This window comes from Barbatula barbatula, assembly GCF_947034865.1.
Source record: "Barbatula barbatula genome assembly, chromosome: 16".
Lineage (NCBI taxonomy): Eukaryota > Metazoa > Chordata > Actinopteri > Cypriniformes > Nemacheilidae > Barbatula > Barbatula barbatula.
In genome coordinates, this window is record NC_136779.1 from 15090244 (window position 1) to 15113930 (window position 23687).

The 23687-nt window shown below is 39.6% G+C and overlaps 2 protein-coding genes across 2 annotated transcripts in view; one reads left to right on the plus strand and one right to left on the minus strand.

The window, feature by feature from the left end:
- Nucleotides 1-1930: 1930 nt before the first annotated feature.
- Nucleotides 1931-4802, minus strand: sox8a (SRY-box transcription factor 8a). Its single transcript, XM_079475981.1, has 3 exons — nt 4196-4802; nt 3657-3886; nt 1931-3285 (listed from the first exon to the last, which is right to left on the minus strand). The coding sequence occupies exons 1-3, from the start codon at nt 4579-4581 to the stop codon at nt 2615-2617; spliced, it is 1287 nt and encodes a 428-aa protein (XP_079332107.1). The 5' UTR covers nt 4582-4802; the 3' UTR covers nt 1931-2614.
- A 536-nt stretch (nt 4803-5338) lies between these two features.
- lmf1 (lipase maturation factor 1) overlaps nt 5339-23687 on the plus strand; it is a 30909-nt gene continuing 12560 nt past the window's right edge. Inside the window, exons 1-5 of the mRNA XM_079475693.1 lie at nt 5339-5577; nt 5968-6277; nt 6462-6472; nt 12893-13041; nt 19202-19267. Coding sequence (XP_079331819.1) covers nt 5358-5577; nt 5968-6277; nt 6462-6472; nt 12893-13041; nt 19202-19267 — 756 coding nt within the window. The 5' untranslated portion in view covers nt 5339-5357. The remainder of the gene's footprint in view (nt 5578-5967; nt 6278-6461; nt 6473-12892; nt 13042-19201; nt 19268-23687) is intronic.

Genomic DNA, 23687 nt, shown 5'->3' on the forward strand with positions numbered 1-23687 from the left:
AAACCCTTAAGACATTTCTCAAAATATATTTTCATAGAAAAAGAGACACAATGTGGCTTATTAATGACATCAGGGTGAATGAATCATGTCAGATTTGATCATCTTTGTTGAACTATCCCTTTAAAATGAAAGCATGCTTTTTTACTTGACATTTTATGACCAATTATTCATTTGGTGCACTAAGATTACCTGTGCAGAAATCAGTGCAAATATTAAAATAGCTGTATATAATGCAACATGATACATTTTATTTAATTGCATAATGTTCATGTTTACAAGATGCTAATTATAGTACACAAATGTTAATGTACCATAACCAACAGCACTAAACAGATCTGAAAAACACCAGGATGTGAATCATTGTAGTTGTACTAAAAATTATAAGCAGAACAGTGTGTGTGTGTGTGTGTGTGTGTGTGTTTAAGGGAGAAGGAGCGAACGACTATACTGTTGATGTTTGTGTGTGTGTGTGTGTGTGTATGAGTTGGGGGGTGTTTTCAGACCCTGTTGCCTGGCCTGATGCATTCCACGGCCTTCCATCCCCATCAGCCTGGCTCCACTGCCCTATGGAATTGTGGGTAAGTCAATGTTGGTTCTGTCTGGCTGCTTGTTGTCATTGGCGGCTGGGCTGTGCAAGCGGACTTGGGAGACACTAACTTACACAGACACAGCAGGAGGCTGTTTTCAACTCAGCAGGAAATCATTAAATTAGGGTGGAGTCGCACAAGCGCCGGCCATCCTATTTACTCCATAAGAGCTGTCCAAGAAGGTAAGGACTCAGAAAATCATCGTACCAACTGCCAATCCTAACATAAACATAAACTTCTGAAATTACACCGTGAAATCACACAAAAATTATTTCTTTATGATGATGAATCTTACAATGAATTTTGTATATTTATTAATATTTGAGATATTAGTAATATTTGTATGCATATTTTCATACATAATTGGCAACAAATAGAGCATAAAGCTTATTCTTGTCATACAACTACTGATATATTGACTAAGATAGATCAATATTGTGTTTGTACAATGATATATTTGTATATAAAATGTTGTGTTTTATTTAAAAAGTGTAAATCAGGTAATTTAAAATGTTGTAAAACATTTTCCAATTGCTTGTCACCTAATATTGCAAGACTTCCTAACACTGGCAGCATTTCATTACAACCCATAATGGAAATTTTGGATCACCAGTCCAGTAAGCAGCCCGACTCCATGTGTTATCCATTGAACTTCGACCTTCTGTAACCAATTTCAGCTTTTCCCCTTTAATGATTTTAAATTGTTTTACGTTCCCTTTATGCGGGGGTCCCTTGAATGACATAGCATTGTTTTCTTTTTATTGTTTACTAGCTTTTGCTCTCCTCACATGTCAATAGAAAAAATAAGAAAACTTAATATGTATCTAAAATTGTGAATATGTCAATGTAATACACATTTTGTTAAAGAAAACTTAGTCCTAGTCCACCCACACTGTGGAATCACTGGATCATATCCACAGCATGAACTTATTTTGCTTTCCTGCACTCAATTTATGCATTTTCTGCTGGTTTTGTTGCTGTTTACCTAAACAGCAGTGGGTCATGTTTGATCCTGTGTTCTTCAGTGGTAATGATTTTCTGCTTTCTATTTGTTTTGTGTCACTATTCCCCCCCCTGTCATTAATGCCTCTTTTATAATGAAAACAAAAGGCCCTTTGAGAGAGTGTCATTAGGAATCAGTTCTCTTTTCTGCTCACCCTCATCCGCGGTTTGAAAAGCTTTTTGGAACTTCAGGATTTTTTTAATGGATTAATGTATCCCGACCGTGTCAGGACTGTTTTTATTTGCTGTTTATTTGATTTGTTATTATATTTGATATGTTGGTTTGAAAATGACCCCACAGTGAGCTTATAATTAAAAATAAAGACATCACACAATAGGGTAAATTTACTTTTTTAATAGTTTTTAATAGTTTAATTAACAAGATGTCACAAGAAATCTGTGATTGTGTTTAAATAATGTGCTGAATTTAGACTAAGCGTGGCTTCCACAGCGTCCTACTTTGTATTCAGACCAGAAAGTAATAAAACAATAGCCAAGCCACGGCCCGCTTCGCTCTGTGACCCTTTTCTCGTGCTCAAATCGCTGTAACAAAATCACTGTGGCTCGAGTGGCTTTTAAAAACTGCAACATGATATACGCAAGTGCCCTAAAACAGTTACATTTGTTGATAATAATAGTTTGGATACAGTTTAAGTCTTCCAACACTTAATATAATTCATTATTTGGAGAAGTTTTGCTGTTGTTTTAGACTCTGAGGTTACGGTGTGTTTAGTTTACAATGGATTTTTATACTGCGATTTCGTCTTGTACTTGTTTATATAAATGTGAAGAAAACTGAGAAGTATACCAAAAAAGTTTAGTGAAAATTCTAAAGCTCTAGACGATTAACTCAAAAGTCTATGAAACTGTAACATACTGAAACATTTATCCAGACACGTCTGAGAAAAAAACACTGTCCCAAATCAGGGGGTCACACACCATCTCTCCAAAAAGTGAGCTGCCAACAACAGCAATTTTTGAGACTCATATATACATTCAAATGCCACGTGTAGTCCCAAAAATCTTCATGGTCGTGTCAAAGTTGTGTAAACAGGCTGCTCCCAGCTTGAACCAGGACTATGAGATGGACTGGACAAACTGTTCAGAACAGGGCTTACATAAGACCTCCTGGAGGAATGGAAGTATGGATATTGGTAGATGCCGGAAGGGTACCCGGAAAATGTAGTGTAGTAACTGGAGTTGTGGAGGTCAGGACAGTCGCTCAGGGAGTTGGAGCCCAGTTCAGATGGATGCGGTGACCCGTGTGATTCTCCGTAATGAGAGGGGCTTAATTGTTCTGTTTTAATGAGTGGCCTTTGTTGGGTTGACTCATTTGTACCATTATGCAAGGATGTGGATGGCGATTCAGAGCTTTTGTTCCACGTGGAAACACTACTGTGGGGATGATGATGATGATGATAGGACGTGCCGAAGCAGCCAGGACTGGAGTGCTGCCCGCTGTTGTTCTCAATGTTAACCGCAGCGTGACCGTTTAACGGCAGGTACTGATCGAACTCGCGGACGTCAAAGGGCCCCATGTTGCCAATTACATCACTGCTGAGCTCCGATATGTCCAAGTTGCTGAAGTCGATGTTCGGCCTCGCACTCTCCGACACACGCCTGGACTCCAGTTTGGCGACTTGATGCTGATCAGCCTTAGGGGTAGTAGGAGGCGTGGGAGGACTGTGCGATTGCACTATTTTAAAAATATATGGGATGGGTATTTTTAAGTTATATAATACCCATAAAGTTATATAATATCATTCATATCACGATATTGTTTCAATATTGAGTTGCATTGACAAAAGGTTAAAGAACATGAGAATATTTTAACAATGAATATTTCTGAAATGTTATAAATGGATACTAGGGTGTTAGATGGATGCTAGGTTGATTGCTTTAGCAATGCAAATTTAATAGGTTTGATCAAAGGGTACATACTGATAATATGTATGCCTTGTAATGCACTTTGGATAAAAACATTGCATAAAATGCACAACAATGGGGTTTAACATAAATTACTGAAGTAGTTCTACATGTTCTACCGTAAAGTACAGTTAAACTCACCCCCATGGACCAGTGGATGATGCATGCCTCTCGTACCCGGTTCTGTCTTGTATATTTGGTCCGAGGGATGGTCATTCTTCTCAGCTCCCATGTCCGATTCACTTTGACCCGGCTTAAGGCTCTTTCGCCTTCGGGGCTGGTACTTGTAATCCGGATAGTCTTTCTTGTGCTGGAGCCGCAGTCTTTCTGCCTCTTCTATAAATGGTCTCTTCTCATTCTCAGAAAGCAGCCTGGAGAGTGTCAATCCATTGCAAAGCACAGAATTGAATGAAACGTTTTTATAATCCATTTGAAATATTGTAAGTGAAATATATAAAAACAAACCTTTTTCATTAAAAACAACTAAGTAATATATATATTTCACGAGACTACTGCATATTACACTGTCCATATTACACATACAGTACGAAATGTTCATTTTACTACTACAGTAAATACTAGCCTATTATTTCCCTATGCAGCACGAACAATGGGACCCACAATATCATTATGGCATCGACCCCCAAAACGTAGACAAGTTTTCTCAAATGCACACTCACCTCCATAACTTGCCCAATGTCTTACTGAGTTCTGCGTTATGCAGATGAGGATACTGGTCTGCCAGCTTTCTGCGCGCTGCCTGTGCCCACACCATAAACGCGTTCATGGGTCTCTTCACATGAGGCTTATCTTTCAAAGACCTGCTACCCTGCATTGGCATCGGAACCAGGGACCAGTCGTAACCTTTGAGAACCTGGGACACAGCATCTCGAATACACGGGGGAAAGCGCTCATCTTCGCTGTTCGGCTTGTTACTGGTGCCCAGCTGAGACTGGGATTCCTGGTCGTCAGATATTGATGGAGACGACTCCGAATCAGAATCTTCATCGCCAATGAAAGCTGAGCTTTCTGTGACAGGAGAAGTTTTATCCGGTTCCTTTGACATTTTAAAATCCTTGTGGAAGAACGTCTTGTACAGTAAAAAACGTACAATTGCCAATTATTATTTTCTATGCGCAAGACGCTTTGGATGCTGTTACACGATCTGGCGAACCGGTATATTCCATATAAACGTACTGATTTCCTTGTTTCTTGTGTCCTCGGTGTCTTGTATATTGCGCGATCAACACCAGCCTATAAAATAGTCACATTTCACAACTTGTTGGTATGAGAGAACTTTTTTTAGAGGTTTCTACACTCTTGCACTCCTCCTTCTGTCATCTGATTGGTGGAGAAGCTTTTGGTGGAGTAGCATTCTGGAATGTCTGGTAAATCAGAAACTTTTTTCAGTTAATTGAACACTGACATATTCACAAATTATATCATAATTCCATGCTCAACCACTCTCCCACTTAAAACACTTTTGGTCAATTTTATAAACGTTATAACAGAGTTGTGCTCGATTATCTGCTCATACATATATTAATGAAATTACTAAAAAAACATTTTATGTTTTAAACTTTGAATCCAAAAGGTTTACATTTGCTACGGTTGGGTTTGTCCAATCACAGTTTGATGCAATTGTCCCACATATAGCAGTTTTTAATTTAAAGATTATTAAAGTAAAATGTTACATTTTAAAGCATCCGCTTTTAAACAGGATGAAAGTTTATAGAATAGGTTTCATTCTGTCAGACCGTTGTGTCGGCAGAAGCGCGCTGTCCTTTGATTGGTCAACAGGCTGCGCGTAAACGTTTGCGCATGCGCAGACCATCTGAAAATATGGCGACTTCCAGTGAGAGCTCACAAAGTAGTGAAAGTTTTGTGAGAAAACGACGTGGCGAACCCCTCATTTCAGACAGTCATTCAAACGAAGAGAGGAATGAGACGGTGCAAGAAGAAGACTTAAGCAAATATGACAAGAAAGGGGACGTATCGCTCCAAACAGGGACCTATTGGCTCACGCGCATTGTACTGCTGCGAGCCATCGCTTTCATCTACTGTAAGTTTGACAGGTGGCATCTGACAGGATGCAGTTGCTAGGCGATACGGGAGTGCCTTTGATAAAAAACATATCAGATTTTACATCAATATTAAAGCTGTATAATTGCATATAGGCCTAATGCAGTATATACACTACAATAATTTTAAGACTTTAATATTGTGGAGACAAAGTTATGGACTTTATCTCTGAATACAAGGTGTAGATTTAAAAGTATAGAAGTACGGAAGGTATGCTATATTGAAATATGGTAAACTGAATATAAGGGGACTGATAAAGTGCAAAAGGGTCATCTGAAGGATTGTATTGTTTATCAATATATTGCCCATATGTCGATACATTTGGTATAGTGTAAGTCACATTAAAAATACCTCCTATTTCTTCTTTCAGTTGTGGCCTTCGCTGTTGCATTCAACCAGAACAAACAGCTAATTGGTGAAAAAGGGCTCTTGCCATGCAAGGACTACTTGAGAAGTGTGAAGCGCTATGTGGGTGGCAAGATTGGTATTAACGCCCTGGCATATACTCCTTCAATCCTCTGGTTCATGGACTGGAATGACATGGATGCCAATCTGGATGGTATTGCTTTGGCAGGAATGACAATTTCAAGCTTCGTCCTGCTAATGGGATGCGCCAATATGATCATAATGGGATTGCTATGGATATTATATCATTCTATTGTGAATGTTGGACAGATTTGGTAAGCACACACGTAAAACCAACAGTCCAGTATTACACATGCATCAATTGAGTAATGGAATTTCTAATGAGCAACATTCCACGACTTTTTGTTTATACCACACTAGACAGCACGCATGCAGATTGTATAACTTGTGAAGAGAATGATCTTAATCTAATATATTTCTTTGTCTTCTCTGCTGCAGGTACTCTTTTGGTGAGTAGTCATCTCTCAAAGTAGCAGAAGCAGTGAATGGTTTCCAGTATGTCTTTGATTTCTAGTAGCAAAATATCAAAAAGTCCACATGGAAGCAATGTTTAATGAATCATTGGAACGCACACATAAATTGCAGCCTCTCCCAGAATTCCCTTAAGTGTTTAGGCTTTTGATTTGGAAGATCCACTAGTGTGACTGCTGCAGGCGTGGAAGCCAAATCTGTTTAGTAAAATGTCACTGAGCCAAGTCACAGTGGGGAAATGCACATTTATGCGTAATGATTCATTTGAACTTTTACCCCAACTGCATGTGCGCTCACCCACTTTGATTTTCCAATCCATTCCTAATCCAAATTCTCCATATAAACAAGACCGCCACAAGTTAGCTGAAGTGGCCTGTCGGGATTTAATTTAAGTCTATTAGTAAATTCAACCAGTGCGTTCAATAAAGGCTCTGAGACAGAAGGAAATAATTCTTCTTTTGTATTTTACACCAATTTTATTTGGACTCTTGGACTTAAGGTTAAAAAATCGACATCAAATTATAACATTGGTATGTCATTATGTCAAGTCAATTTTATTTATGTAGCGCTTTTTACAATTTTCATTGTTTCAAAGCAGCTGTACGAGAAAACATATTGACTATATGCAAAACATATAAGGTTATGCAAGTCAAAACACAGGTCAAATATCAGACAGACTATAAATTCCTATATGCAGTGTTAATGAAATAAAACTAAAGTCTATGTTATAGACCTTATGTATTTTTACATGCACCCATTTTTGTGAATCTAAATGAATGAAATAGATTACAAAAGTACTGTTTGCACTCACCCGAAACGATGCACACGAACATGATGTTTGTTCACGTACATTGCACAGTATAAATTCTTAGCAAAACTTCTGCACAAGATCATAGCATCTCTCGTTGAGTACCTTTTATCACCGAATGAAGGTTCAAAGTCAAGATTGATGGAAGTGTTGTTTTAAGGATATCACTGATGTGGATTTAAATTCAGAAATGCTAAATCCAAGCCTTTAAATGCTCAATTTCTCCTATTAATTGTGTTATTTTAGGTGGTTTATACACCTATTTTAAGTATTTTAATGGTTTCATCGGACACACGCTGGCCCTAAGTTAACTTCCAGTCTGTGTTTGGTTATAACATTTTTTTTATATTTAGTTTATATAAATATTTTATTGTATATTAATTGTACAGTTATTGATTCTTTGTGTAGGTCTACCATTAAGTTAGGTTTGGGCCACATAACGTTTGTTTATGTTGTTGCTGCTAAAACCGTCTATACCACACTTTCCAGTCTCGTCAAAAATTATTAAAATCTGATCAAGGTCAGTCGGATCGAATTCTTTTGTGCCTGATTGAGACAATACTCTTATTTACTAACAGTTGGTTAGATGTAAATATTGCTTTTGTGATACATTTTAGACAAGGATTAAGGTAGACTGGGGGCACATATTCAGTTCGGGCAACATTTTTCTAGTAATATACTCATAGTTCATTGCATGCATAATTTTGACATTTTTCAGTTATTCATTTGACACATCGTTATTTAATAGATAATACATTAGAGAAATATTCACGGTTTAACTTTTTTAATTGTCAGATGGAAATTTTTGAAGGGGCCCAAAGAAAATTTGTGTAGGGGATTATGAATCTTTTACATTGTAATTATGAATATTTACATTTTCTTTATTGACAATAATTATTGTTGTTGTATATACACTACCAGTCAATTTTTATTCATATTGTCTACGTTTCAGAAATAAAGTAAGCTCATCAAAACTTTGGGATAACTTTGGAACAACACACATTTTTTTTACCAAAAAACCTGTTATATTTTAGAGAAGGGGCCGTGGGGAAGATGGCTCGTCCTCGATCTCGCGAAGTCATGGGGTGCTTGTGCCTTGAAAGTGTAATACGCGCCGGTGCCGTGTAAAGATTGGAGTGTCCTTGCATCGTCACCCCCTGGTCTCTAAGGAAGGGAGAAATCCACACGTTAGTCATAAAAGTCTCTGCGGAGAACAAGCTCACCCTTGCCCTTTTCTTCCTCTGTTTATAAAGGGTGAGCTTGCTTGATGGGAACCAGTTGGTGACGATCTGCAGGTGTGTTGGCTTCATTGCGCCGCTGATTTGCCACTGGCCCTTTCGTCACCCCCCCCCAAGCGTCGACCTGGTACGGCGGTTCACCCTGTACGGGATTAGGGGAGACTGGGGGGGACTTTGTGTCCCTGACCTTGATGCCCAACCTGACCACATCTGGGAAAGCCCGTCGGCTTTGCCATCGGAAGCCCCCGCCTGCTGTGTGACCGTGAAGTGGTAGTCCTGGAGTGTGAGGAACCACCTGGTCACCCTGGCGTTGGAGTCTTTGGCCATCCAAGTCAAGGGTGCGTGGTCCGTGACCAGCGTAACGCTCCTTTCCAGGAGGTAATAGCGGAGCTCCAGGACAGCCCACTTTATGGCGAGGGCTTCCTTCTCCACCGTGGTGTACCGGGTTTCTGCTGGGGTGAGCTTCCGACTCATGTAGACAACAGAGTGTTCCCTCCAGTCCTTGTCCTGAGAGAGGACTGCTCCCAGCCCGGTGTCGGATGCGTCCGTCTGGAGTACGAAGGGGCAGCCGAAGTCTGGGGCATGGAGTATACTATCGGAAACACCGGCAGTATCCAGCTACCCGAGGAAAGCACGTACCTGGGTCTTCGGGGTTGGTCTTGGGGCACTCAACTTTTTGGGGCTGTTGGCAGATGATCCCACGTCCAACTCTGAACCCGAGGTAGAGGGCTTCCGCTAGACCCAGGTGGCATTTCATCGCAGATCGAGCCGGATCATCCGTAGCCTCACCAAATGTTCTTCCCATGTCCCGAGTGGATGACCAAGTCGTTGAGGTGGGGCCGCAAAAGAATGGCAGGTGCCCCATGGAGGCCAAAGGGCGACACCCGGTACTGCCAATGTCCGGATGCTGTACTGTCTTCTTCTTGGTGTCAGGGGAAAGGGGTACCTGCCTGTAGCCCTTGGTGAGGTCCAATGTTGAGATAAACTGGGCCTTCCCTAATCGTTCCCACTCGGGGCATGGGGTACCTATCAAAGGTGGAGAACTCATTGATGCGCCGGAAGCCGTTGCAGAACCGCAATGTTCCATCTGGCTTCGGTACCATTACGATAGGGCTGGACCACGGGCTGAGGGTTCAATAACCTGCAGTTCTTTCATCCAGGTAATTTCCTCCTCAATTGCCAGCCGACGAGCCTCTGGGACGCGGAAGTGCCGCTGTCTGACGATCACTCCCGGGGGCGTCCGTATCTCTGCTGGATTATCCGAGTCTGCCCGTGTCGTTCCTGGAACACATCGGAGAACTGAGGGACCAAGGACTCTACATCGGTCCTCTGGTCGAGGGAGAACTGCTCCGCAATGTGAACAACTGGTGGTTCCGTTGCCGCGAAGGCCGCCACCCACTTTTTTTAGGAGAGTCACGTGGTAGAGTTGCTCCACCATGATTTTGCTCCCAGGATGTGTTTGTGACCCCGAGCAGACTTCGGCAGGGGCCCTACCAGGTCCAGGGGAGTGGAATCAGGGGGCTTGGGGAGGTTGCTGGGGTGACATCAGCTGGCAGGTGGGGCATCCTTGACCGAACCGTTTTACTTCAGCCTCTAGTCCCGGCCAGTGGAAGCGGTCCCGTATCCGTTGAGCCGTGTTGGCGGTCCCGTATCCTCCGAGGTGTCCGGCCATTGGGTGCACATGCGCAAGTTCCTTGATTACCCCGCCTTCCCCTTTGGTACCACTAACAGGGTCTTCTCCTCCCCCCTCCTTAGGGCTACACAGTACAGCAGACCATTTTTCACTACGAAGTGCAGATCTTCATCATCTACAACCCATACCTGGTTCCGTTGCGTAAGTGGTCATCCTCTCGCTGTTCTTTCCAAAATAATCCGCCTTCCGTGACCGTCTGGAAGAGATCAAAACCAAGGTTAGTAGAACGAGAGCTACAGTGGCCATCAGGGCGAGCTGGGGTCTTGGCGTGCGTTGGTGTCATGGGGGCGGTTTTTCCTGTGGTTAGACTGCCTTGCCGTCCAAGCATACCACTCGCTCTGGGGCACCAGGCGGAACCTTCCGGTGGTCGAAAGCTGGGCGGCCTGCATCCGAACAGGAAGTTGCTCGTTGTACACCCACTGATGGAATTGTTGTGCCCCGGCCACTGGTGACAAGCTAACCCGGGCGAAGATTTCAGCCTTCAGCCTTTCGTAGTCATTCTGGTGCCGGGCTTGGAGAGCAAAGTAAGCCCTCTGTGCCTCGCCGGTCAAGATGGGAGCCAGCATCCGTGCCCAATCGTCTTTGTCCCAGCCCTCCCTAGTGGTGATTACCTCAAAGGTGTGGAGGTAGGCATCGATTGTCATCCTACTCGGTCAACTTGGTGAGGTGGAGGATCGCCGTGGCACGGCCATCTGGGAAAGGGACTCGAGCTCCAGTTGCTCTTGCCGGCGAGTGAGCTGCTCAGTAAACAGATTTTGCTGGGCAGAGATGTCCGTGAGAGGGCGAATGATTTCCTCCATCTTGGTCAGCCGTCGGGGGAAGAATAGCGAACGAGAGCGAGAGATTCCCTAGGGACGAAAGAGTAACTGTGTCGTCTCAATATTGCCTTGGCGACGCTGATTTGCCACTGGCCGCTCGTCACAATCTTTAGATCAAAAAATGTTAAGCTATCGAGAAACATTTCATGCAAGTGTTCTAAAATGTTTGACAGGTAGTGTACGTAATATTTAATATATAATATTTAGGTCACAAATCTGTTCATTTTGTCACATTCAAACTTGGTACTTTAATCCTAATGTTATTTTGATGTGATTCCCATGTAAGAAGTTACTCGTGAACGCCTCAGTTAGTCCAGTTATACATAAACTAAATTAAAAGCAAATGGAACATGATGGGGTCTTAAAAATGCTGAATCTTTTGATCGTCTCCCAAGACTCAAATTCAATCAGTGAAGCTGCAGATCTAATGATGTTCTTGCGCCATTTCTCCCAAGCCGAATAATTTTGTCTCGCAATTTGATTGCAGAGATGGTGAATAAAATACAGATACAGAGATACAACACTGATAAAATCAAGATATTTTTAAGACAGAGTTTAATAAACCTCACATCCATGTAATGCATTGAACACTTGGGTTTTCCCACTGTCTAATGTTAGTCGCACACAAACTACCAACAGGCTGTATAAATAAACAAAGTGCTTTGATGGTCTACATGCATGTTGAAAGGCCATGCCAGAGAGACTCTGCATTTGTGCCAGTGGTAGCATAAATTCTGCCTGGCAGCTTTTTGCAAGCGATCCAATCGTTGCAAAACATTTTGATTTAATCTCTGTGATGCAATGGTTCCAATGTGCTGAAGGCCAGATGAAATCCACCAGCATGACTCTTTTGTATGTAGGCTTTATTCTCTGTATAGAGCGAAGTAATACAGTGTGATCATTTTATACTCCTCCTCTGCGATACTGATCGCTGAATTTTGCACGGATCGGATCCCCAAGGAGAAGTTTAGGTGGCGGTAGTTAAAGATTCAGAGCACATCATCCTTGCTTTAGGGTTTCTTTTAACAAGGCAAGACACAAGGAAAGGGAGACGTGGATGGTGTTGAATGGTTAGTGAAATGCATAAAAGAATGTTTGCTAAATGTTCTCTTATGCTTGGTTCCCACCAAACGCGAATTAAGAGATTTGCATAAAAACACGTATAGACCTGCGTCAATATCGTCTTACGTGAAGGTTCAAAATATTTCTCAGATCGCGTCACTCATGTGAAAATAATAAACATTTCCAATGAGTAATAAAAAGCGTGGAATGCGATTGTTCGCGTTCGGTGTGAATCCAGCATTGGAACTTTCTTTTTGCAAGTTACCTGTTTGATTTCGAATAGTAGAACTATTAAAGGGATAGTTAATCCTCAAATGATTATTTACTTGTATGACTTTAAAAGAAGATATTTTGAAGAATGTTGGTAACCAAGCAACACTGGCACCCATTGACTTATATTGTATGGACACAAAATCACATTTCTTAAGATATCTTATTTTGTGTTCCATTGAAAAAAAAGAGACATATACAAGTTTTTAATGACATGAGATGAATCTAATCGAATATTGCCCAAGAGGTGTGGGAATACTGTGTTAAGCTTTGTCAGTGGGAAGAATTAAGATACCACAGCATGCGGAATGATTTAGATTTCATAAACAGGCTTTCTGTAGTGTTTTGATTAGCACGCCGTGCTGTGCTGGTTTTATTTTTGTGCAATAACATTAATTTTCCACTCTCATTGCTAACTACAACCTTGTGTAATATGATTGTGGTTTGGTTGGCATTTTTAAATGTTTTTTTTATCTGTGAATGTGTATTTACTCTTTACATGTGTTCAGGTTGGGAGAGTCAACTTCTGGAAACCGGGTTCTTGGGTATCTTCCTGTGTCCGTTGTGGAGCCTGGCACAGATGCCACGTCGCTCCCCGCCTTCCCTTATCTCCATCTGGACGTTCCGCTGGCTCATAGTTCGCATCATGCTGGGTGCGGTCAGTACACACACACACACACACACACACACACACACACCCACACATACAACATATATTTTTTGATTCATATAGTGTGTATTGCTAATACACACACTGTCAGACGACTTCTGTCTGGATTTTTTATGGTTTCTATGACTGCCATAATGCTGGCCCATAACTGTTGCCATGTAAATGAAAATGTTTTTCCAATTAGAGACATAAATTAGGAGGAATGGGGAAGGGGAGCTGCACGTTCGGTTAAACAAGGCCAAGAATATAATTGCCTTTAAGTACTTACAACTGTAAAAACCCTACAGCCATTTCCCCTCAGACACAAGAAGCATAAAAACTCCTGTATGACTCTCTCAGACTGAAAGGTAAAGTGAAAAGCTGGTTTTAATAGTATGGTAATGATTATCGTTCATTTGCGCTGTCTCCTCAGATTTCTCTGCGTCCGTTGCGTGAACGTTGATGGAAATAAAGAACTGTAATGTAGGGCTTATGATATGAAAGAATCTTGTCCATATCACCCAATCCTCTAATTGGTTTTATATGTAATGCAGTCGTTAAAATGATTCCCCACTTGTGAATTGAGAATTTACTGTTGATGGTGTTTGTCGATGTCGATTATGAGATTTTTTATTTACTAGTTTCATGTGTGAGACTGGTGACGCTAGGTCATATCTAATAAGCAGGAACTAACAGGTAGTTCTCACTGTTGTTCTTGGAATTTTAGCTCGCTGGATCTTCATTCCAAACGCGTAAACACTCATCAAGGGAGGTCAATTACACGCACACGGGATAATTCGCCAAACGCTTTCTTTCGCACTTTAATAGTACGATTAAATCAAAACTGTTGTGGCAAAACATTCATTAGCACCAGTAATTTGCTTTGTTAGCCAAATAAACACCAAAAGGGGTGTTTAGCATTTCACAAGCCACTCTTTGTTCCGAGAAGAACTGAGATGAACGCCAGCGGTTTATGAATATAGTCTACCCAAGGTCGTAGCCGATTCAGTGGCCAAGCTGTCGTTCACGATAATTTATTTTCCTCTTTTTTCCGTTTCTCAGCAAGGGACGTTTTCAAGCACACATCAAAGCGGCTCTTGAAATCTTTCAGTCTTGAGGCTAGGATTTCTGACCGGACACTGTTTCTTGTGGTTCCTACGATTCCCCCGACTCCACACATTTATTATCTGCTGAAAACTTTGCTGAAAGTTATTTTTAACGTCCGGGGAGATTTTCTTTATGTTTGTCAGATTGTTCAAGGAATCTTTCACTTAGCGACTGAAGTTCACACATTCCACCAGGAGTCAAACCTCTCACGTTTAAAATGTTGTCGAGTGTCTTCACCATCTGTTCATATTCATTAGCCATCTATCTCTAAGATTCGTTTGAAGTTCGCTGGAGCCATTGCTTGAATATTCAAAATGATAGGGGAATAGTTCACCCAAACATGTAACTGAATTCTGTCATTATTTACTCACCTTTATATCGATCCAAACCAAAGATTTCTTTTTCCATGTAACGAATAAGGAGAAATGTGGAAGAATGTACTGGTGGACTGGTATTTTTTCATTTTGGAGTTTGACAGCCTACATACTGGAATATATAAAGGTTGCAAATGTCAGCATTTATCCTTTTGTGTTATAAGCTTAGATGTCATGTGGGTATATTTCATTCAGTATTCATCATACTGCTCATGTAATAACATTAATTAATACAGATTAAATGATAAAGTCCAATCCAGATCACATCACACTCCGAGACCGCGATCTCGAATGGATTACAGTATAGTTTGGTAGATTTAAAGGAGTAGTTTACCTTCACAATGAAAATTCTGTCATCATTTGTGATGCAATCTGGGAAGAACTGGATGTTTTCAGAAATATACAAAAATAGATTGAAAGTAAATGTAAAAAAGTAAAAAAATTATAATATTCTATAACCTCTTGTCTATCATCTCTGAAAATATCGTATCAAAATTAACTTTTTTATTAAATTGTTTTGTAGAGTAAGTCTTTTACCACTGTAAAGTGACTTTATCTTGTGATACTTGACTGTTGTGCTTAAATTTAAACCAGTTTGCATCAAATTCTGTTCCTGAAAATCATAGCGCTCAGCATACTTCAGATAACTTTTGTTACACACAAAGTATGAGTAAAATAAAAAGTGATTCAGAAAGGGCTGAAATGTAAATTTTCACCACGTGTTAGGTTTTCCCAGATCACATCACATTTATTCAACCTCTCTTGTCATTTCAAAATTGTATGACTTTATTTCTGCTGCAGAACACAAAAGAAGATATTTTGAAAAGCTGGGAGCAGAACAGCACAGCCCCCCATTCACATCTATTGTAACCAATGCAAGTAAATGGGGGGGGGGGGGCTGTTAACGACATTCTTCAAAATATCATCTTGAAATTATGACAGAATTTTCATTTTAAAGGTGAACTACTCCTTTAAATCGACCTCAAAATACTCTTTGTTACTCCAAGAGTCCAAGAACTTTGGATGTGAAATAAACCGTTGATTTGTACTTTTATTCCGACATTGCAAACTAACTTGGCCTGTTAAATGCTGGTCTGTTAAAGATTCTATGAAGAATCCAATTAAACATTAAAGAGCAGGAAATCATATCCCAGTTTTCCCTACATTCATCATTTTACCCACTTAAGCTCATTGCATTATTGTCTGGATGACCCCATTAACATTAGAATTGGTAATTGCTTTTAGAAATTCGATGAATCTCATTCTTTCTGCATAGATATTTTGTTGTGTGTCTCTGACAATCTGAAAGGCCCTTATTGTCTTACATACATTAACAATGTAATTACAGTCTGCCCTGGATGTACTCATAAACTCGTCTACGTACTGTGGATTCCACTGTTTCTGCTTTCCAACGTGCTGTTTGCTAGCATTTTGCAGTTTAGGAAATGCTTTCTTAAGCAGTTTAATATTATTTTCACGCACAAAAAGGTTCAGTTCATTTAATTCAGTTTGTTGTGCACACTCGGTAAGAGACACTTTGTTTTGGTTTAGTATACGTTCTGTTTTCTGGCACACTTTTCTTGTTTGAGACGTACGTTGTGGCTTCGACGTTTCCTCTTTTGGATGGTTGGCAAGAGTTTTTGGCGTTCTCTGAGGTTGTGTGTCAAGCATGGCCACAGCAGCTCTCTTTTCACTCTCTCCTGTCAGCGAAACTTTTTTAGAAGCGAATTGCCGGTTGCAGAAGCTAATGACTTTTTAATTCATCTATTACTGAGCGCCCATCAGATAAGTCTGGTTAAACTTCCTGTCACATGCACCTGTGCGCTAAACACTGAACCTTTGGATATACTAGGATATACTATACCAGGATTGACAGTAATAAACTGGAATGACTTTTAGATGAAAAAATTGAAATGAAGAGAAATTGCTGTTGGCTTTGTAGGCAAGATGTGGATGTATGCACAGCTAAAATGTTTTAGGATCATAGTACTAACTTTAGTGTATTCTTGAGTTGCAGTATTTTTGACTAACATTGCCAATGGTTACTGCATGTTAATCTTGTTTTAATCAGACAGTAATAATAATTTGAGTTATATTAAACTACAGATAGGCCTGGCTTCAGAATTCAGGGGCCACTGGGCACTAGTGTCTTGTAGACCCCCCCCACATACGCACAGGATTACATTGCCAAATTAGAAATTATGACTACAACCTGAAGTTTTCCATCGTACAGGATTTAGAACACCACAATGCTTTTCTGGAGCAGCAACAACAATATCAAGACATTTCCCAGCATACTGTAATTCACTGACATTTGCAAGCACACACTGCCTCGCCTCTACCTATTAATTCAGATTACATCAGATTCTTCCATAATTCACAAACAAAACAGATTTTCTAATAACGAAGACCAAATATTGGTAAAGTATGGCAGTTAGTCCTTATCAACATTATATCAAAATTCATTTTTGGTGAAGAAAGCCTCGAAAACCGGCCTCGGACCGGCGACTATCCGGATGGGAGACGGGCGCTCTAATGAGGAGGCTAAACACTGCAGTGTCTAACTTCTGTCGCTAAAGTGTCTCTGTTGGTCGGAGAGTGAGGTTTACACACTACACATCGCCTCACTTGCTGACCTCCGTAACATTAGCCTCGAGATTATATTTACGACAATAAAGCCGTTTTCATTTACATATTTTCTGTCTGTGATTTTGGCTATTTTCCTTCCCAGCCTCTAACCGTGTTCATATTTACAGACGAAATGTGTTCCTGTTTATACATTCAAACAGTCGATAACAACGATACGCTGTTTTGTCAACAACAGCGTTCATTTCATTCAGGAGTCACCTGTCTCCACTGAATGAAAGCATTATCGGAAGGTCGCTGGATATTTCGCAGTGTGCTTCTCCTGTGCAAAAGCTGCTAAAGGTCTTGTAAAAATTACTAAATAAAGAGACAGACGTGCGTACGTTAGAAACACTGTTTTGTGTGTGCACTTAATTGTTTGCGGGCAAGAGAGGCACACAGAATTAATATAGCGAAAACATTGTTATGTGAAGAAATCCCCTGGGCCGGTGCCCATAATGCCCAATGGATAATCCAGCCCTGACTACAGGTTAAAAAGCAAGGATGCCTTTTGATTCTTTTCAACATCACAAAAGGAAATAAATCCTCATGGGTGAAATCTATTGACCATGCTAAGAGATGCAATCATATTTTAATCAAATTATTTGTAATTTTGCTAAATAACAAAATAGTACATAGGACATGAATTGCTGTCATTAAAGTAATGTGACTTTCAGACGGCACCGCTCCAGTTGGATAGTCCGCATTCTGGCTTTATTTATTGGCCAGCTGATAGGTGGGTTGAGGGTGGGAGGCAGTCATTTTCACATTAGTGCAATCACATTTTAAGGAGCTAATACTCATTCCAAGGTTCCTTATTGCATTATCCTTAATGTCATAAATGAAAGAATGTACTTGATAAACAACAAAATATCATGATGCATTCATTTCTCGCTCTGGGATGTGAACATGCATGTGATGCATGTCAGGTCACAACTGGGGACAACTGGGCATGTTGTCCTGGGTCCTGTGATGAGGGGTCCTCTTAGGACCTCTATGGCACGGTACATTGGGTGAGCCAAAGTTGTTCTCTAGGCAAGAAAATGTGAATTATAAATGCATTATAATACATATTTTAACGTCACATTAAATTTCCCGCCATAAGAAAAACGGATAAAAATGCTAAAGGGTTTTTACGCAAAATTTAAAATGATTGCATCATGTTATCATCCTTACATCATTTCAAACCTGTATAACTTTTCTTATTTTGCATAATGCAAAAGAACATTTCTGGAAGAAAGCTGGTAACCAAACAACTTGGCTCTTACAGTATGGCACAAAACCATAAAACCATTTCTTAAAATATCTTCTTTTGTGTGCCACAGAGGAGAAAGCCATAAACAGATTTTAAATGACATGAGCTGAATATATTGTGAGAGAATTTTGGGATAAACTATCCCTTTCAGAAAATGATTCTTATTTTCACATTTCAGTCAGGAATCCCTATATAGCACATATGCCACATATGCAATGCATTTAGCAGCTGTATATATTTGACCTTTTCTGAGTAGCTAGTAGCTTTTCATTGGGCCCCTGGGTGTTTGGAGCGTGCTTATAAAAATGTTGTCCCTGCACTGTGAATTTAAGCGACAATCCTGATCCGGCCTGTTTTTTAATGGATTGCAAGCAGAATTGCTGAAGCTGAGCGTGTTGTTTATTGTGATTCAGTGTGTAGCTGGCATTCCTGGTCGATTTACAGCGAGATCCAAATCACCTCAGGTTAAGAAAAACAGCTGTCAGGAGTTAAAAGTGTTTAAAGTCTGCCATCAGTAATACAGTTGATGAGTGAAGAAAACGCTCTCTTTTCTTCTACATTAATTATATTATTTCTAAAGCAATGATGAGCTGTACAGTATATATGAATGGAGCTCCAGAGGATACAGTGTTTGTATGCAATGTGTCACAAAAATGTTATTTTCTTTGATATCAGCTATCAAAAACGAATGGGAATATCACAAATAAATTCTCATGGCTTTGAAATGCTAGTTTATTTAAACTTATTACTTTTCTTATGGCGGTAAATGTGATGTACTTTGTTTGTTTGTCTGTTTTTTCCTTATCAGGGACTTATAAAGATAAGAGGGGATCGTTGTTGGAGGGACCTCACCTGCATGGATTACCATTATGAGGTTTGTGTATGCAATTTATGTGGTTTTCTGTTTATTTCTGTTCAGAAACGATTCACAGTTTAGTTTAGTTTAGTTTAGTTTATCCTACACTTCTACACTACCAGTTTAGCTTCATGTTAAATATTTAACATAAAAGTCACCATGCAAAACAGAGAAATTTCTAAGTGTTTTACACAGTACTGCAGTGATTATTATAAATGATTTATCCATGCACATACAGATTATTTTTATAAAAATGTCTTTGCTCTTGTAATCTTCAATCAAAAACGTTAAGCTCCTCTCAACAAAAACTCTTCACCACATGACATCAGCAACCAAAAAGAGGTAGGACTATACTGACTGTCCAATGGCTGGCCTTTTTAGCCTTCCCTGTAGGCCAAACTTACAACAAACCAATCAAAAAGGAATTTTAAATAAAATTTCAGAAGCCGTTCACTCGGATACACATCACGATATGGAAAAGAATTCAATCGCATTTGGTATAGAAGATTTCAGCGGCAACAAACAATATGTGGCCCAAACGTAACTTCCGGTAGACCGGTAGTTTGAGAGTACGTTTATACGATAAAAAATTGAAAGGTTTTCCTTTGCGTTTAAAAAAAGAATTCTCGTATACACGACAGCAATATCAAAACGATCTGCATTTACATACATCCGGGAAACGAATAAAAACAATGTATTATGCATGCCAGGCCAGTGGATGGCACTGTTGCACTTTATCCTTTATGAGCTTCCGCACATCCGCATACATCGTAGTATTACAGTTAATCTACTTTTTGTTGGAGAAATGATAATAAGTATGTCATGCGGCACAAACATGCAGCATGGAGGCTGCCATTATTGTTTGGGGAAGACTCGTGCTTGCCTACAGACTGAACAAATCAGTTTTGGCAGAGTTTACACAGAAACAATAATGCCGTCGTTTGGAAAAACTTGTACTTTGAGACCCGTTTTCAAAAGTTTGGTTTTCAGTCCCCCAAAACGCCGTTTTCGTGTAAATGAACAGCCAAAACGCAAAAAAAGTTTTCCGTTTTCCGCTGAAAACGTTCTCATGTAAACGGCATCTTAATTTAATTAAATACAATAAATATACAATAATTGTATAAAATAAATATACTCTAATAATAATCTAATATCCAATTATAAAATAATAAAAACAATTATATAAATTAAATATAAAATAAATTGTTAGATTATTACTAAACACAGACTGGAAATTAAGTCGGGACAGGTGTCTGATGAAATCATCTATAGAGAGACCCGAGTGTTGGTTTATAGTTGTATGTTTTTCATGGTTTTAGAATAAGGCAGTGGATTGTGGCCCTTATATAAATCTACCTAAAGCAGGCCATCCTCAAAAACCCAGTGCAAGATAGCGGCAGGTGGAGGAGGCCACCAACAGACCAGTGTCAACTTTGACCGACCTTCATGCTTCAGCGACAACTTTTGTGCTGCTACTTCACCAGTTACACATTATTGAAGAGTGGTAAAGAGAAGCCATTGTTAAAAACATGTCATGTGGCAACTAGGAAACTAGTTTGCCAGAAGGCATGTGGGAGACTCTGAAGGCAGCTGAAACGTTCCTGTCATCTCCTGAGGCCAAAATTCAACTTTTGGCCATTAGATTAGACTGCATGTTTGGCACAAGCCGAATGCTGAGTATCATCAACAACACATTATAAAAAACGGCGGTGGTCGCAGGCATGCTTCTCTGCAGCAGGTCCTGGATAGCCTGTTAGGGTAAAATCAAAGGAAAGTTCAAGGAATTTTTGTTGGAAAACCTAATGTAGAAGATGTTTTCCATCAAGATAATCACTCTAAACACAGAGCCAGCATTAGACGGGAATGGACGAAAAAGTGTGTGAAAAAGCAGTGGCCAAGTCAGAGTCCATCTTAAATTACAGCTGAGATTTATTGGTGGACTTGACAAAAGCTGTCCACTCACAATCCCAGTGTCGCCGGACTAAGCTTGTGCAGAAAAGGGGAAATTGCAGTTGCATATGTACAAAGGTGATCAAGACAGACTTAAGGCTGTAAAGGGGTGCCAAATGTGCACCATATAATCAAATGTAAGCATCTTATTGGACTTGATGACATCATCAAAGTCCATTTCCACAAGCAGAGTTTGTTCCAGTGATGGGAATAACGGCGTTATGAGTAAACGGTTTCTAACGCTGTTAGTTTTTTCAGTAATGAGGAATCAAACGAATTACTGTTTCCCCCATTACAACGCCATTCATGACAATAAGTCAAGTCAAGTCAAGTCAGCTTTATTTATATATTTATATATTTTAAAATTGTCATTGTTACAAAGCAGCTGTACAAGAAAACATTGACTATAAGTAAAACTTAAAAGGTTATGGAAGTAACATTGACAATAAAATGCAGCGTTACTATAATTGAGCTCGAGTATGCTCTCTCTCCTCCAAAGGACCTGCAACGTTTTTTTCTCTGCTGTGTGTTTTGGGGGCAGGGACACATAACTGATGATGATTGGTGTGTGTGAGTGGGGTAGGAGATAAGCGCATAACTAATAATGATTGGCAAATAATATATTTTGCCAACCAGAGGAAGAGTAGGGCGGGTTTTCACACACAAACCCAGTGACATACGGTACACCAATGCCTACTAGGAGTTAGAGAGCGATAGCAAGAGCAACAAGTTCAAATGTAGCAAACTGGATAACAGGAATATATATGCACTACTTTTCCCTCGCTATGGTGAAACACAAGAAATGTGTATGTAATGTGCAAATTATGCTCAGGAAGAAAGAGGCTCCCACGTCGGTGGCAAGTAATTGTAGTCTTATGAAGCACCTACCAAACACATCGTCACATGCCGCCACAATATTAGATTGACCATACGTGTCCCTTTGAAAACAGAGTTTTCATTTTAAAACGGTCTTCGACCATACTAGCGTTTTCAAGTGTTTTCCAAATGCTGCCTATCCACACTGAAACGTGCTGAAAACGTATACATCCATGCTGTGCAGTAAAGAATATGATGCTATAGCCTGTTTGGGCATTTGTTTACTTTCTACATTTATGTTACAGCGATGTGAAATAGAACACATTTAAATGAATGGAATGGAATAATGAGCATGAATACAGACAAAACAGAGGATATTATTTTCTACCCCACAGTAACTCTTTAAGAGATTCTGCTCACCTTGGTGACCTTCAATCTTCGACAACTCTCTAAAGAGACAAATATATCGGTTCTGTAATTGGTACCAGTTTTTTTCAACTTCGATTATTAGCTATATTATAGCTATAATATGTACGATTTAAGCCATATCTATCTGAAAAATCTCAGGAAATTGCCGTCCATGCATTCATTACTACGAGACTAGATTATTGCAATTCACTTTATAATGGTATTTCAAAATCTTTACTCTCTGGTCTACAAATGGTTCAAAATGCTGCAGTTCCATTTTTGAAAGGTTACAAAACATTTTCACATGTGACTCGTCTTCTAAGAGACCTTCACTGGTTACCAATTGAATCAAGAATTGAATTTAAAATCTTTTCATTTGTCTATAAATCCATAATCTCCCAATTAATTTCAACTTTACTCCTCTATTATCGCCCCTCTCGTAGTTTAAGATCCGAAGACTATCTCTTTCTCATAGTCCCCAGAACATGGTTAAAGGGTCGTGGTGATTGAACGTTTCCGGTGGCTGGTCCCGTTCTATGAAATAACCTCCCATACTATATTAGAACCACCCCCTATTTGACAGATTTCAAATCAAATCTTGAAACATATATTTTTAATAGGGCTTTTAATTTATTGTAACGTTATATTTGTCTCTGTTGTTTTGAGTATGCTTATGAATTGTAATATTTGAATGTCTTTTTGTTTACTTTTTTTATTGTTTTTCTCTTTCTGTAATTCTTTTATTATTTTGATGTACAGCACTTTGGTTCAGCTTTACAGTGGTTTTTAAACGTGCTATAGAAATAAACTGAACTGAACTGAACTGAGCTGAGCTGAATGTTGGCAGGTTTCAAACAAAACGTGAACAAAAAAAACTGTTTTTGTCTAAGACTCTGTCCAGATCAGAATTACAATGATGATAAAACAGATTTTTTAGGATCTGTAAATGCTGTATTATTTTAGAAGATGTATAACAGCACCCCATACTGTACAACAGAATAATATGAAAAGCTGAAATAACTTATCAACTTTATTGTTATAAAAGACAAAAAATCGTACAATTTGCGGACCCGTTGTCATAAATTACGGAAAATCTAGAAAAAGATTAAAAAGCGTACTGTACACTTTTAAAAATAATCGTGTTTCACGATGCCATAGATAATTTTTTTAATGGTTCCATGAAGAACCTTTCTGTTTCACAAAGGGTTATTTTTGGCGAAATGTTCTTCAGATTATAAAAGGGTAAGAATGAAATGATTCTTAA

Coding starts and splice junctions, on each gene's coding strand:
- sox8a (XM_079475981.1), bottom strand. CDS start 4,581: ATGTCAAAGGAACCGGATAAAACTTCTCCTGTCACAGAAAGCTCAGCT. Junction 3,887..4,195: donor ACATTGGGCAAGTTATGGAG/GTGAGTGTGCAT, acceptor GACACTCTCCAG/GCTGCTTTCTGAGAATGAGA. Junction 3,286..3,656: donor TCATCCACTGGTCCATGGGG/GTGAGTTTAACT, acceptor TTTTTAAAATAG/TGCAATCGCACAGTCCTCCC.